The sequence below is a fragment of the Suncus etruscus genome, chromosome 6 (assembly GCF_024139225.1).
Source record: "Suncus etruscus isolate mSunEtr1 chromosome 6, mSunEtr1.pri.cur, whole genome shotgun sequence".
Taxonomy (NCBI): domain Eukaryota; kingdom Metazoa; phylum Chordata; class Mammalia; order Eulipotyphla; family Soricidae; genus Suncus; species Suncus etruscus.
This window is the reverse complement of record NC_064853.1, coordinates 42407346-42422258: the sequence shown is the minus strand read 5'-3', so window position 1 is coordinate 42422258 and position 14913 is coordinate 42407346. Positions and strand designations below refer to the sequence as shown.

Sequence of the window (14913 nt, the reverse complement as noted above, 5' to 3'; positions counted from 1 at the left end):
TTGTCTTACATCCTATACCTGTCCCTTTTACTTGGCTCTCAATTTGACCTTACACTGGTCCCAAACCCATGTCTCTCTCTCCGGTGTAGGGATTTGCATAGACCTGTAGGTTTCTCTAATAAAAAAAGCCTAAGATATTAGTCAGAGTCTTGCATGAAAGGCCTCATGGACTCCAGCAGCATGGGTTCATCTCCGGCAGCTTGGCTCAGACAGTTCCTATGGACAAGAACTGGGTTCTGAAAGGAGGTAAAATGATATGCATGATACCCTCTCAGTAACAGTACAGCAAACCACAGTGCCTAGAAAGAAAGAAGAAAAACAGTGCAGAGAGGCAGGCTGTGGGGCGGGTGGAAAACGGACGACATTGATGGAGAGAAGTGAACACTGGAGAAGGATTGGTGCTCGAACACTGTGCCCTGAAGTCATGAATAAATTTGTAACTTTGTAATTCAATAAACTTCTTTTTAAAAAGGAATATGAGGGACTGGAGCCATGGCGCAAGCAGTAGGGCATCTGCCTTGCATGCTCCAACCTAGGACAATCCCTCAGCATCCCATATGGTCCCCCAAGCCAGGAGTGATTTCTGAGTACATAGCCAGGAGTAAACTCTGAGCATCACCCGAAGTGGCCCAAAACACACACACACACACACACACACACACACACACACAACCCTAAAACTAAAAAAGAATATGAATACAGGTTTTACTCCCATATTCTTAAAAAGCATTAAAAAGAAAGCATTAAAAAGCACCCTTGGGCCCGGAGAGAGAGAGCGGCGTTTGCCTTGCAAGCAGCCGATCCAGGACCAAAGGTGGTTGGTTCGAATCCCGGTGTCCCATATGGTCCCCCATGCCTGTCAGGAGCTATTTCTGAGCAGACAGCCAGGAGTAAAACCTGAGCAGCCCCTCTACTCCCCTTTTAACCTAAGGGCCTTAGAGCAAGAATATAATCACTCTAGCACTAGAATCTACATCATTCCACCTCCCAAAGAGATCTGTCTCAAGATGCCAATGGGAGTTGGCAAGGGTGAGGCAAGAAGGGTCTCCCAACACCCTGGACCCCACCCCCACTGTAGGGCTCAGCATTCACTCCACTGGAACAATAGTAGGTGAGCAGGTCTAGGCTGCAGTTGCAACTCAGCAACACAAGCTAGGGGCAGGCAGGATGTTGAGAGAAAGCAGCATGACAGCCGCCCCCTTGGGTGCCTCCTGTCTGGCCACACAGGTCACCAGTGGCAAATGGTCCGGTGAAGACCAGCAAGAGACAGAGAACCATAGGCTGAGACAGAACTGAGGGCACTGTGTGTATGTCCGGGGTAAGAATCTGTGAGAAAGCCACAGTGATGATGTAGGCCAGGAAGATGCATACACAGCCTTATGGTGACCATAGAACACTAGGCCAGTTAACATGGGCTCAGCACAGGCTCAGAACAGAACTAGCAACCACCCTGGGCTGCTGCAGCTTCTCAACCTCAGGAGCAACCTGAAGGTACCAGACAGTTGGTCATATGTGCCTATCCTGTAGTGGCAGCCTGAGCCTGAAGATCAAGTTGAGCAGCTAGAGACCCAGAGCCTAGCCCAGGAGCTACCAACAGACATTACCATTATATCCACCTTGGCAGGCAGCCCCAGATCCAGAGTATCAGAGCAGACTGTGGGCCTCACAACAAAACAAACAGGGTCATCTGAAGGGCTGCAGTTGTGAGTACCCCAGGCCCTCCACATGGCTGTTCATCTCGGACCTTGACTGGGGCAAGGAAGAGACATCACTATAGGCCAACCTGGCCAACCTCCGTACCATTTCTGTGCCCAGCACCCTCTTGGTTGAGGCGACCCTCCAAGAGGGATAGTCCAAGTGATGGATTGAGGCACAACTGGACTAGCAGCCACTAAGAAGGGAGAAGAGAGGGGCCGGGCGGTGGCGCTAAAGGTAAGGTGCCTGCCTTGCCTGCGCTAGCCTTGGACAGACCGAGGTTCGATCCCCCGGTGTCCCATATGGTCCCCCAAGCCAGGAGCAACTTCTGAGCGCATAGCCAGGAGTAACCCCTGAGCGTTACCGGGTGTGGCCCAAAAACCAAAAAGAAGGGAGAAGAGGATTGGACTTCAGTTATTGGACAGGCTTGATGACATGCTGTGGGAACTGAGGAAGAGGCCAGAGTGTCCGAGCCTGGCAATGACCAGTCTTTGGTGGCTGGGAAGGTTGAAGGTGCCCTTAACAGATGGACCATAGTTCGGATATTTGAGGGTAACGACATATACAGTCAGCTCAGGCAAAGCTGAGTCTGTGGTCAGTTCTGCAGAAACCAGACTGGAGAATAGTCCTTCCTTGCAAAAAGAAAAAAGACCAAATCTCTCCCCTCCATGGGTAGTCCAGAACATGGGAAGAGGGAAAGAGACATGTCTGGGGAACCCATCTCCAGGGGCAGAGACCGAAAGAACAGGCTCATGTAGAGTAATATTGGGCTTATCATAGTGAAACTCTTTGCTTGGACTTTATCCCCCAATACTTTGGACATGGCTGAAAAGGTTTCATCACTCAGGCCTTTCAGCCTCTTTCATTCCCTCTCACATCTTAAGCCACAAAGAACTCAGGGACCTGATTCCAAACTTTTGTTTTTAACTTTATTGATTGATTGGTTTTTGGGCCACAGCCAGCAGTGGTCAGGAATTCTCCTGGCTCTGCACTCAGAAATCGCCCTCCCCACCCCAGAAGGTTGGGGGACCATATGGGATGCCGGGAATCGAACCGGGTCCCTCCCAGATCAGCCACATGCTAGGCAAGCACCCTACCGCTGTGCTATCTCTCTAGCTCTCTGACTCCAAACTTTGGATAGCAAAGCAAAAAGAGCCCTAAACTGGGATTCTGGCAGATTTTAGATGCACGTATTTATTTGCCATGTGACCTTGAGAAGATGACTGAGCTTCACAGAGACTGTCTTCTCTGCGTACAATCGAGATTGGAATAACTACATCCCTGGATTGTGGGGAAGATTATGAGAAAACATAAGTAAAACTGAGCATTGTGGTTGACATGAGGAGAGACTTCATAGCACACAGAATATGTGTACACCCACACAAGCATACATACAGAGTTAGAGATACAGCCTGCCCAGGCAAACAAAACAACACAAAGACATCTGGGAAGATTCCTATTCTTTCCCCAAGGGGGATAGATGCACAAGCCGAGCCAATGCTCTGTTCCTATTTTTGGTACATATTGACACACACTGGCATGTTTCAAAACTTAGTTCCTTCAATCTACAATTTCTTCCTTTGCCCTGTCAGGTTCCCAAATTTTTTTTTTTTTTTTTTTTTTTTTTTTTTTTGGTTTTTGGTTCACACCCAGGAATGCTCAGGGAGTTACTCCTGGCTATGCGCTCAGAAATAGCTCCTGGTTGGGGGGACCATATGGGACACCTGGATCGAACCTAAGTCCGTCCTGGGTCAGCCTTGTGCAAGGCAAACACCCTATGCTGTGATAGCACTCCAGCCCCAAGGCTCCCAATTTTTTTTCTGGGACCCTACGTGAGTATATTCCCCTCTTCCACTCAATTTTGTCCATATCAGCTCCAGTCCCCAACTGTTTTTGCTCTAACTCTCCCCATTGCCAATCAAACTTAACTCTTGCTGTTGTGATAGCAGGGGGGCTTGCTTTAAAGAGCTGAGATAGCTCTTTAAAAATCACTCCCACACACTCATCCCAGACCTTCTCACCAATTGACTAAACCCAGCTGTGAACTGGATTTGTTTGTTTTTGTTTTGGGGCCATACCTGATGGTGCTCAGGTTACTCCTGGCTCTGCACTCAGAAATCACTCCTGACAGGCATACAGGGGACCATATGGGATGCCGGGATTCAAACCAATGTTGGTCCTGGGTCAGCCGCTTGCAAGGCAAACACCCTATGGCTGTGCTATTTCTCTGGCCCCCAGTGTGAACTGGGTTTGTGGAGCACAGTCAAGACCCTAAGGAAAGGGAGTGTCATTTCGGGGGTGGGGGGCTGGAAGAGGGCAAAGAAAGGAAGTTAGAAAAGTGTAAGGCTCTGCAGAGGCCAGAGAGAGAGAGAGAGTACACAGGTAGGACCCCTGTTACCTTGCCAACCTGGGTTCAATCCACAGCATCCCATATGGTCCCGAGCTCTACAGGGAGGAATTCATGAGTGCAGAGGCCGAACCGGCCCCTGAGTATTGTTGAGTAAGATTCTTCCCAAAAAAGAAAGGCTCCACCACTGAATATAATTTACCTGGCCAGGCTTTGGTTTGGGCTGTGGTTTGGGAGCACACATTTTCTTGAAGCCTGGCTTCTCTGTGGGCTGAAGAGACTCTGCTGAAGCTCAGGATATTCTGGCTGCTGTCTATCTCAGTTCTTAGCACCAGCTGGTCAGCTCCCTCCTCCAGTACTAGCCTTTTCTGCAGAGCCTGGGGAGCCCTAGCTGCTAATCAGCCTATAGGCCAAACCTGGTAAACAGGAACCTCCAATCTACTACCAGCAATGAGGTTTTAGTCAAAGTCCTGGCTGGAGTCTGCTAGCTGTCAGATCTGAAGGCATGGAGATAGCAAGTGGCCAGGATTCAGGAGTTACAGCTTCTAACTTCTTTTATTTTTCTTTTGGAACTAGAACCAGCAATGCTCAGTGTTTACTTCTGGCCTTACTCCCCATGATGCACAGGGAACCATAAGGGAGACAGGGGATAGAATTTGGATCGGCCATGAGCAATGCAAGCACCCTATCAGCTGTACTATCACTCCAGCCTCTTCAACGTTTACTTTCATGAACTTTAATATGTTATTACAAAGAGCACTTCTGTAAAGTATGGCAGACTTAATTGCACTGGAAAGATCCTTACTTCAGAAATAGGAAGATAGATATGAGGTAGGAACAGGCAGTGAATTTTGGGGAAGTAACTTAAAAAAAAAAAAACAACTAAGGGGCTGGAGAGATACAATGGAGGTAAGGCGTTTGCCTTGCGTGCAGGACAGTGGTTCGAATCCCGGCATCCTATATGGTCCCCCAAGCCTGCCAGGAATGATTTCTGAGCGTAGAGCCAGGAGTAACCCCTGAGCACTGCCAGGTGTAACCCCAAAACAAAATAAATAAACTAAGATGTGATTTAAAGGAGCTAGAGAGATAGTATGGTGTTTGTCTGATGTACAACCAACTCTGTTTCAATTCTCAGCATAGTATATGGTTTCAGGACACTACCAGGGCTGATCCTTGATCACAGAACTAGGACTAAGCCCTGAGCACTATCAGGTATGGCCCCTCAAACCAAAAGCAAAGAAACAAAAGCATGTGATTTAAAGAAGATACCCAATCTACATCTAGCTGTATATGGGGGAACAGTTGTACTAGCATTATGGGGTGGGGGTAAAGGAGGGGGAAGTGGAATGTAGGCTGGGAACAGGGGTGGAGGGAGGACAACACTGGTGGTGGGAATGCCCCTCATTCATTATTACTACGTGCCTTAAGTATCACTGTGAAAGATTTGTAATTCACTTTGTCCATAATAAAAAAAAAAAAGTTACTCTGTCATTAGCCCTAAAGTAGTCAAAAGGCATTATGGTAAGACCCACTTTGTGGACACAGGAACAGAAGCTCAGTAAGACACTTAACTGGTGCCACTTCTGGTCCAGAGAAAGTTGGACTCCCTCCAAAGAGAAACCTAGAAGGGCTGTGATAAGGATGTTAAAATAGACACCAAAAGTTCCTTGACAAGACTCTTATCTATGTAGAAAGCCCCATACAAGGCAGCTTGGGATAAAACCTATAAACCAACTCCTTTACAAAGTTTTTGCGAGTGGGGGTTGGGGGTGGCCCACATCTCAACTCGATATGTTTGCTTATATTTTTCCCTCCCTCCCTTTTTCTTTCTCACTCTTTCTCACTTTCTCTTTCTCTCTCCTTTCTCTTGTCTCAATCTCTAAATAAAAGTTTTATTTCACTGTACATTTTGTTCTGAAATTTTTTCTGTAAAGAAAGGCAACATTCCTGGAAAACCTGGGTAGAATTAGGACTGACTTTCCTCTGGTACAAAGAGCAATTCCTCTCTCCAGCTTGGGCTCCACAGCTCCCTGAGAAACTGGATGGCAGAGGTCATTTCTCAGGCAGAGAACAAACGGGTCCCAGGTGCAGCTTGACAACTTCCTTGTGAAGCAGATGAGATGTAGATGTACATTCTGTGCCATGCAGGGGCTCATTGAAGACTCTCCTCAGTCCTGGATTTCCTTCTCAAGCACTTCCCGAGTGAGAAAAGGAGGAATGGTAGATTCCTTTCTTGAGGCTTCTGCCTCTCTCCTCCCCACTTCACATAAGCCCCCACAACAAATCCACCCTCAAGGTGAAAAACAACAAGAGTACCAGGCCTGCTCACTTGTGACTTGGCAGCTGCTGTCTGTTATGGATATTTTTTTGTTTATTTGTTGTTTGTTATTGTTTTGAGGGCTGTTGTTCAGGGTTTATCCCTGGCTTACCACTCAGCAATTACTACTGGTGGTGCTCTGGAGACCAGATGAGATGCCACAGATCAAACTCTGGTCAGTCATGTATTAGGAAAAAAAAAAAAAAAGTCTTACTGCTTATCTCTCCAGTCCCTATTATGGATACATCTTTTTTCTTTGTTTTGTTTTTGGGACACAGTGGCGGTGGTGCTCAGGGGTTACTCCTGGCTCTGCATGCAAAAATCACTCCTGACAGACGCAGGAACCATATGGGATGCTGGGACTCAAATCTGGGTCCATCCCAGGTCGCCTGCATGCAAGCAAAACTCCTACCACTGTGCTATTACTCCAGTCCCTATTAGGAATATTTTTTTTTTTTTTTTTGGTTTTTGGGTCACACCTAGCAGCACTCAGGGGTTACTCCTGGCTCTATGTTCAGAAATTGCTCCTGGCAAGCTCAGGGGACCATATGGGATGCTGGGATTCAAACCATTGACCTTCTGCATGCAAGGCAAATGCCTTACCTCCATGCTATCTCTCCGGCCCTATTATAGATAAATCTTAACTAACCTAAGTTCAAGACAGAATTATTTTCCTAGTTAGTAAAGTGTCTAAGAATGTGACATGGGCCATAGCAATAGCAAAGCAGGTAGGGTACTTACTATGCATATGACCACTTCGGTTTGACTCCTACATAAGGTCCCCTGAGCACCACTATGAATAATTCCTCAGTGTAGAGCCAGGAGTAAGGCCTGAGCACTACCAAATGTGGTCCAGAAACCAGGAAGAACAAAAAAGAATATGACAATTCTTATCAGTAGGGAAAATGCAAGCATTTTCTGAGATCTTTTCTCAACCTATGTTATGTGCAAATGTACTGTCTGGAGTGACTACAACTATTTTTTCTAACCTAAAGACTTTAGCGAATACATTAAAAGCAGCAGAGCCGAAAGATGAAAAGGTGTCAGTCTTTGAGGTCATTATTAGCCAAATTACCCACCATTGAAATGGAAGCTATTTTAACCCTAGACTTGTGAGCTTCTTTATTGTTTAAATTATCTATAAGTAGTATACATATGCTACTATATATGTATGTAGTATTTATATGTGTGTATTGATAAACACATATCTGCATATAGACATCCATTCACCAGTGCATTATTGTGCTTTCAGACATACATACACAAAAAGCCTAGGAGTATCACTTTGTTTTTATTGTTGATTTTGGTTTCTGGGCCACACACAGAGTTCTTAGGGCTTAGAAGATGCTCAGGGCTTACCCCTGGCTCTGAGCTCAGAGGTTGCGGGACCATGTGTGGTGCCAAGGATTGAACCTGGTTCATGTGCATGCAAAGTAAGTGCCTTGTCCACTGTAGTAGGAGTACACTTTGTTTGCAGCTTGTCAATATCTGAGCAAGAATTGCCATTATCTGTTAAAGATGAAATAAATATTCATTGACTTCTTCCATCCCTTTGGGCTTCCAAAAGCCACTACTGCATAAGCAACCTACAGGCTGGGAGTATGAGTATGGCTATTCAATGCTAGAGTAAATATATTCATAGAACTACATAAATAAAATACAAATTAAAATGCACAAATAAAACTACATCCTCAGGGCCAGAGCCATAGCACAACAGGTAGGGAGCTCGCCATGCATGCGGCCAACTCAGGTTTGATCCCCAGCATCCAATATAGTCCTCTGAGCATTTATTTCCAGGATTAATTCCTGAGTGCAAAAATCAAAAGTACACAGGGTGTGTCCCAAAACAAAACAAAACAAAAAACCAAAAGGTCTGCCCTCCCCTGCCCCTTGTTGTTGCAGTGTCAGAAGTCACACACACCTGGCTATAGGGCTGGCACATTTGGGTTGTGCTGCTCATTGGGGATTGCACATCTTATTGCAGTGCTCACACATGGGCATGGGCACTTTCCAAGATGTGCACCCCTCTAGTTATGGTGCCTGCACAAGCGCTTGCTAGGGACAACACTCTTAGCTATGGTGCTAATGTACACTCTGGTTAGTAGCGGTTACTGAGGTGCAGCAAAAATGCTGATCCTACCCTCTCATGCTCTTGGCTACAAAGCTCACACAAAAGCTGTGATACGTCTCAGAGCCACACATTTGAATTATGGTACTTGGCACACACATAACTGCTGTAAACAGGAAATGGCATGCACACACAGACAAACACCAACACACATATCTAAATTCCTAGAGCCTCAGGCCTCATTCTAGGCTGCTGGCCCCACTCTATGTGGCAACCCACAGGCGGATGTCAGGGGGTACTGTGTTACCATCATCATATCCATGACTGGTCTGAAAAAAGATGGGTCTCATGCCCATCTTTGTTAGTTCAGTAAACAGAAAGGGCCAGAAAATAAAAGGGATGGGAGGGAATTAGATCAAGTGACTCAGAGGGCTATTGACCAAAGAAGGTACTACACTCTGCTATACTGAGGGTGGCAGAGTATAGCACCTATTCTGTCAATGTCCTTTGGAACAATATGTAATGCTAAGCAACAGTAAATTCTAAATATTTTTAAAATTTTAAAAAATGTGTACAACAGGGAGCCCAAGCAATAATGCAGTGAATAGGCCGTCTGCCTTGCATACAGCCAACCTATGGTTCCATCCTAGGCACTATATATGATCTTCTGACCTTACCAGCGGTGATCCCTGAGCACCATTGGATATGGTCTTAATACTAGGTAGAAACAATATATATATATATATATATATATACCATGGAGAACATGCTTTATGTGCATGAGACCTTGAGTTCGATTTCTAGCACTAAAAACAAAAAATAAAAACATGCTTTCTGGGGCTGCAGCAGTAGCTCAAGCGGTAGGGCATCTGTCTTGCACGCGTTAACCTAGGATGGACCTTGGTTCAATCCCCCAGTGTCCCATATAGTCCCCCTAGCCAGGAGCAATTTCTGAGCACACAGCCAGGAGTAACCCATGAGCATCACTGGGTATGACCCAAAAGAAAAAAAAAAAAACATGCTTTCTGAACCAGTATCCTCACTTCTAGGAAATAAGTATACAAAGGGACTTTGCTACGAGAAAGAACAAAGAACTGGGAACAATCCAAATTGTCCTAGTGGGATCTTGAGCTAATCACAAGGCAGTCTAATAATGGGATATTAATGCAGCCTTGCCATTAACAAAGTAATGTATGGACTAGAATATCTGATCTCTTTCATTTTAAAAATCTGAAAAGTGGGCTCAGAGCAATAGCACAGCAGGTAAGTTGTTTGCCTTGCATGTTGTCAACTCAAGTTTAATCCCCAGCATCCCATGTGGTCCCCAAGCCTGCTAAGAGTAATTTTTTTTTTAGGAGTAATTTTTGAGCAGAAAGCCAGGAGTAATCCCTGAGCAACACTAGATGTGGCCCCAAAACAACAAAAATCAGAAAAGAGGAAGAAAACATTGAGCAGCCCAGGACACAGTGGAATTAAAGGCAGTTATTTGGGGTCACTGAAAATGTGGAGTGAAGTGGCAGGCTAGAGCAATATTACAGCAGATAAAGCATTTACCTTGCACATGGATGACCTAGATTCAGTCCCTGACATCTCATATGGTTTCCCTGAGTCCTCTAGGACTAATTCCTGAGTGCAGAGCCATGAGTAAGCCTTAGGCACAATCAGGTATGTCCCCCACAAAATTCAACAATGAAAGTTTTGGTGTGGGGGTGAGGGAGGCTAGAAAAAAATGTGAGGTGATTTAAATGTGTTGTTCTATTTTCATGTGGCACGAGGAATGATAGTATGTGCAAAACGTACCCTTTCGAAGTCACAATTGTCCAACTAAGGAAGCAGGGCCAGCGAAGGCAAGATGGTCTGCTTTAACACAGGCTGTATTTTGACCCTGTTTCAGTAATAAGGTGCTAGACTGTTCACGCTTCCCTGTTCTCACTGTGGCCAGCAGCACAGCAAGCAGAGGAAAGGGTCTCTACTGAGAGAAGTCACTGGGTGCACTTGGAGTCTTCCTTGTGAGTCTCGCCATCTCTTCAGCTGGGAATAAGATCTAGCAGCGATCCAACAGCATCAAAAGGCTCAGGCAGATAAAGGCAGGGATATAGGTACTCAGGGACTCTTTCAGAGCATTCAAAGTGCAGATAGCCCCTGGAAGGAAATGAGGTCCCTGAGCACAGCTCTCTCTTACCCTTCCATTCATCCAAGCCACCCCCTACCCTCATGCTATGCTCTAATCTTCCCAGGGGGTAGAAGCAGGAATCCAAAGCAGCTTGCACTGATGTTGGCCCTCTTATGGGGCAAGAAGCAGTTAGCAACCCATCCAAGGAGATACCTGCTTCTACCTTCCTCAATCCAACTGGTGGGGAGGAACTCAGGGATGGTAGAAATGCAGGATAGACCTGAAAGTGAGGTATGTCCAGTGACAGGAAGTCTGGGGAGGGGAAGAATAGTGGCAGTATGATAATACCTGGTCAGGAACTAGAGAAGAGCCTAAAGATGCCTGGCCTTGGAAGCAGCAGCTGGCTTTGTATATCAGCAGTTTCTGTAGACAGTGCTGCTACAAGGTGGGAGGGGTCCCCAGGATTGCCCACCCCCAGAATATTCTTCATCTCTCTATTCAGTGAGTTCAGCTTCCTTGATCTCTTCTTGCACCTGCCTGACAGGTAAGATAAATGGCAGCTGCTGGGAGTGAGGATGCAGAGGGAGTGGTGGAGCTATTAGGTTGCAATCTCTTCTTGACAATTAAAGATCATGCAGCTGACAGGACAGAGGTAGCAAAAAGTTCATTTGGCATAGAAGAGGGGTTAGAACCAAGTGAGTCTAAAAAGCAACAGGATTAAAGACCACAGAGGTGGCAGCAGAGAAGACATACCTGGTCTTGGGAAAAAAGGAAATGTGGTGAAAGTAAAGGACAGGTCAGCCAGATATTTTCATCCTCCTCCCCCCACCTCTGTTCCTCTAGTCCCATCAGGCCCTCTTACCTATCATGAGCAGGGACAAGAGGAAGCCACTGATCTCTTGCAGCTTCGGTGGGCCCAGGGCTAGCAGCAGCCCAGCCAACAGCTCCAGCCATCCCACAGCCTGCTGGTAACTCAAGGGATCGAGCTTGTAGCCGAGCTCCTTCAGTGGGCACACCTCGGCGAACTGCACGAACAGGGCTCTCTAGGGGTGGCAGGGCAGGTCTGTTAGCCAGCCTTGCCAACCACCACCACCCAGGTCGTGTCAAGGCCATTCTGCACCTGCGCCTCAATTTTCCCCAATAGAGGTGTTACAGCTCTAGGTCAGGTCCATGAACTCCTTGGGAAGCTGAGCTTTGGGACCAGGAAATAGTCTTTACATTCCAAGGAAAACAGTGGGTCTGTGGAGGTGCTGCTAAGACCACTAGCTTTTCTCATCAGACACACCAGATCACACCCCAGCCTCAAGTCACAAGAAGGGAACTAGTTGGGAGATGGGCTGAGCTGAGTCTTCCTCTTGATGGCAAGACCTCAGGAAGTGTAGACTTCTTTCTCCAGGCTTGGCCCAATTCCCGCTCTATTACCCAGCAGAAGGATCTTTGCCCACTACACATCCAGCTCTAAATATCCGGTGTCAAAGATTGGAACCGACTCCAGAGGCTCCTCTGCATGAGCCTAGGCAGTCGGGGACCACATGACAAGTTATCCCCAGTCTCGGGTTTGGTAGCCTCTAGCTGCTCCCTCCCACCTCAACTCCATCTCCCCTACTCATCACTGCCAAGAGGAATCTTTTCTAAGCTGTCTGGCTCTGGGGATGGAGTCTTCCCAAACACCCCAACATTCTATGACACTAAGGAAATAACCAGATCTGAGAGAGGCAAACTGACAGGAGTTTCCAAATCTACCTAATTTGAAGGAAATTGGAGTGGGGACTAGGGCACTTCCTTCTGGCCCGGCCTTTAATAGACTTATTCCCCTTCTGAACAGCTTTCCTACCTTACCAGAAAGAGAAGAATAATCCTTACCTCTCCAAGCACCCAAAAACTCAACCAAAGAAAGAAGGATAAGTACCATGTAGGAAACTCCCTTCCGTTCTCCTTTCTCCCCATCCAGCCTGGGGCCACCAGCGCTAAATTGAGACCAGCTGGCCTTTGCCCCTTCCATTTGTGGAAAAGCCAGTGTGTGTAGGGGTACTCGATGGGAAGGGCCCAGGTCTGGGAGGTGGTGGGGTGTCCCACAGGAAAAGCCCACATCTGAAAGCAGGGGGGTGCTTCCTACAAAAGATTACATCTGGGGGGGGGCGGAGAGATAGCATGGAGATAAGGTATCTGCCTTGCATGCAGAAGGACGGTAGTTCGAATCCCGGCATCCCATATGGTCCCCCGAGACTGCCAGGAGTGATTTCTGAGCATAGAGCCAGGAGTAACCCCTGAGCGCTGCCAGGTGTGACCAAAAAAAAAAAAAAAACAAAACAAAACAAAAAATAAAACAAACAATAAAATATTACACTTGGGAGGTAGCAGGGTGCTCCCCAGAGAAGACCCACTTGTGGGAGGCAGCGGAGTGCCCCTGGGATCATCTAGGAGTTAGAATGCTCCCCAGAAAGGACTCACATCTGGGAGGCAGGTGTTGCTCCCCAGAAAAGACCCACATGTGGGAGGTGAAGGGATGCTCTTGAGATTTGGGCCCCATCTGGGAGGCAGCAGGGTACTACCAGGGAAGGATCCACATCTGGGAGGATGAAGGGTGCTTCCCAGGAGGGGTCTAAGTCTGGAGGCGGCAGCAGAATGCTCCCTTGGAAGGACCCACGTCTAGGAGGTGTAAGAGTGCTCCTTTGGAAGGGCCACTGAATGGGAGGCAGCAGAGTGCTCCCTAGAAAGAACTCACACCTGAAGGCAGTGGGGTACTCCAAGGGTGGGGTGTAGTGGGGTGGGGGGGGAGACGTCTGGGAAGTGGCAGGATGCTCCGGGGAAGGTCCCAGTCTGAGAGGAGACAGGGACAGGGTTCTCTCCGCCCAGCTGGCGCCATCTCCACTGGGCCGGGCGGCTCGGAGGGCAGGTGGTGCCGGAGGGCCGGGAGGCGGCCCAGGAAACTCCCGAGCCTACAGCCCAGCCTGGCCCGCGGCCCTGGGCCCCGCCGCCGCCCGCCACTGCCTCGGGCCGCGCTGCTCACCAACTGCTCCGACACGGGCGCGGAGATCTGATCCGAGAGCTTCGCCGCCCCGGTGAGCACGAAGAAACCGCCCAGCAGGCCGCGGAGGGCCGCGGCGAGCCAGAGCGCCATGGCCGGCCGGGCTGAGTCCCGCCGTGAACACGCCCCCAGCCAACCGCCCAGGCCACCCTGGCTCCCAGGATGTCGCCTGCCTCAGATAGGGGCGCTGAGGCCCGCCTGGTCTTCACCGATTAGACGGCCCCTTTGCCGCAAAGTCGTGTTCTCCCCGGGGGTGCTTGCAAGCCAGAGTTCCGCAGACTTCTAAGGCCTGGGCTCCCTTTCTGCTCCAGTCACCTGAGTACTGTGGTCAGAGCATACCCCGAACCCCAGTGTCCCCTAAGTAGCTAACTGCGCTTCAGCAACTGCATCTTGACTGGGGCAAAGGCCAAGCAGGGTCTCCTGAATCTATGACAGGCTAGCTTAAAACGCCTGGCACCACATGACACCACTGGAAAAGTTCTTTGTAAAGGGATAATTTATACCATTATTAGTAATAAGCCAATAATAACTATAAATTATTATAAGTAAATAAGTAAGTAGTACTTGTGGGGCCTGAGAGATAGAAAAGCGGGTAGGGTGCTTGATCTGCACTGGACACCATCAACCAGGGTTTGACACCTGGAACCACCCTGCATTCTAGCCCTGCAAGGAGTGACCCCTGAGCACAGAAAACTGGAGTAAGTCTTGAGTACCACCGGTGTGGCTCAAGTTCATTCTCCCAATAATAAAATAACTAGCAGTTATAAAGTAAATATAACATTTTTTTTCCGAAATTGCCTAAATTAGATCACCCCTCTTAAATACTTGCAGCTGAAATTAACATGGGAAACATCTGAAAATTCAAATAACTGCAGCCCAAAGTAAGGTTTTTACTAAACAAAATCCTACAAAGCCACCTTATCTGTCAGCTCTTGGAAATTGCTGGCATCTGAGATTGGCAAATACTGGCCAAATTCCATCAGCTGCCTGCTTTTTTCTAAGTTCCTCCATGACAATCCCCAACAGTGTTTACATATATAGATTAAAAAAATTTTTGTAATCATCTTTTAGGATACATCAAACTTATATAAAGTTCACATTTCTGAGTTACAGAATTTTAATTAAATATGGCTATATAGTATACTGTTTATACTGCAGCTACTATACAGACACAAAAATGAATCGCACATCTGTCTTTTTTTTTTTTCCCCCTCTCAGAACTTTATTAGGTGCAGTTTGGCCAATGAGAAAACTCCAGAAACAGTTGCCCAACTGCTTCAGGAAGTGGAATAGAGAGGCTTTGGAGATTTGCCCTTATTGAGTGAAAACAGAGCTTTGAGTTAAA

The 14913-nt window shown here is 47.4% G+C and overlaps 1 protein-coding gene across 1 annotated transcript; it reads right to left on the bottom strand.

Moving 5' to 3' along the window:
- Positions 1–9788: 9788 nt before the first annotated feature.
- On the bottom strand, positions 9789–13661 carry TMEM35B (transmembrane protein 35B). The gene is made up of 3 exons (XM_049775113.1): positions 13551–13661; positions 11403–11583; positions 9789–10569 (listed from the first exon to the last, which is right to left on the bottom strand). The coding sequence occupies exons 1-3, from the start codon at positions 13659–13661 to the stop codon at positions 10472–10474; spliced, it is 390 nt and encodes a 129-aa protein (XP_049631070.1). The 3' UTR covers positions 9789–10471.
- Between the last annotated feature and the right edge of the window lie 1252 nt (positions 13662–14913).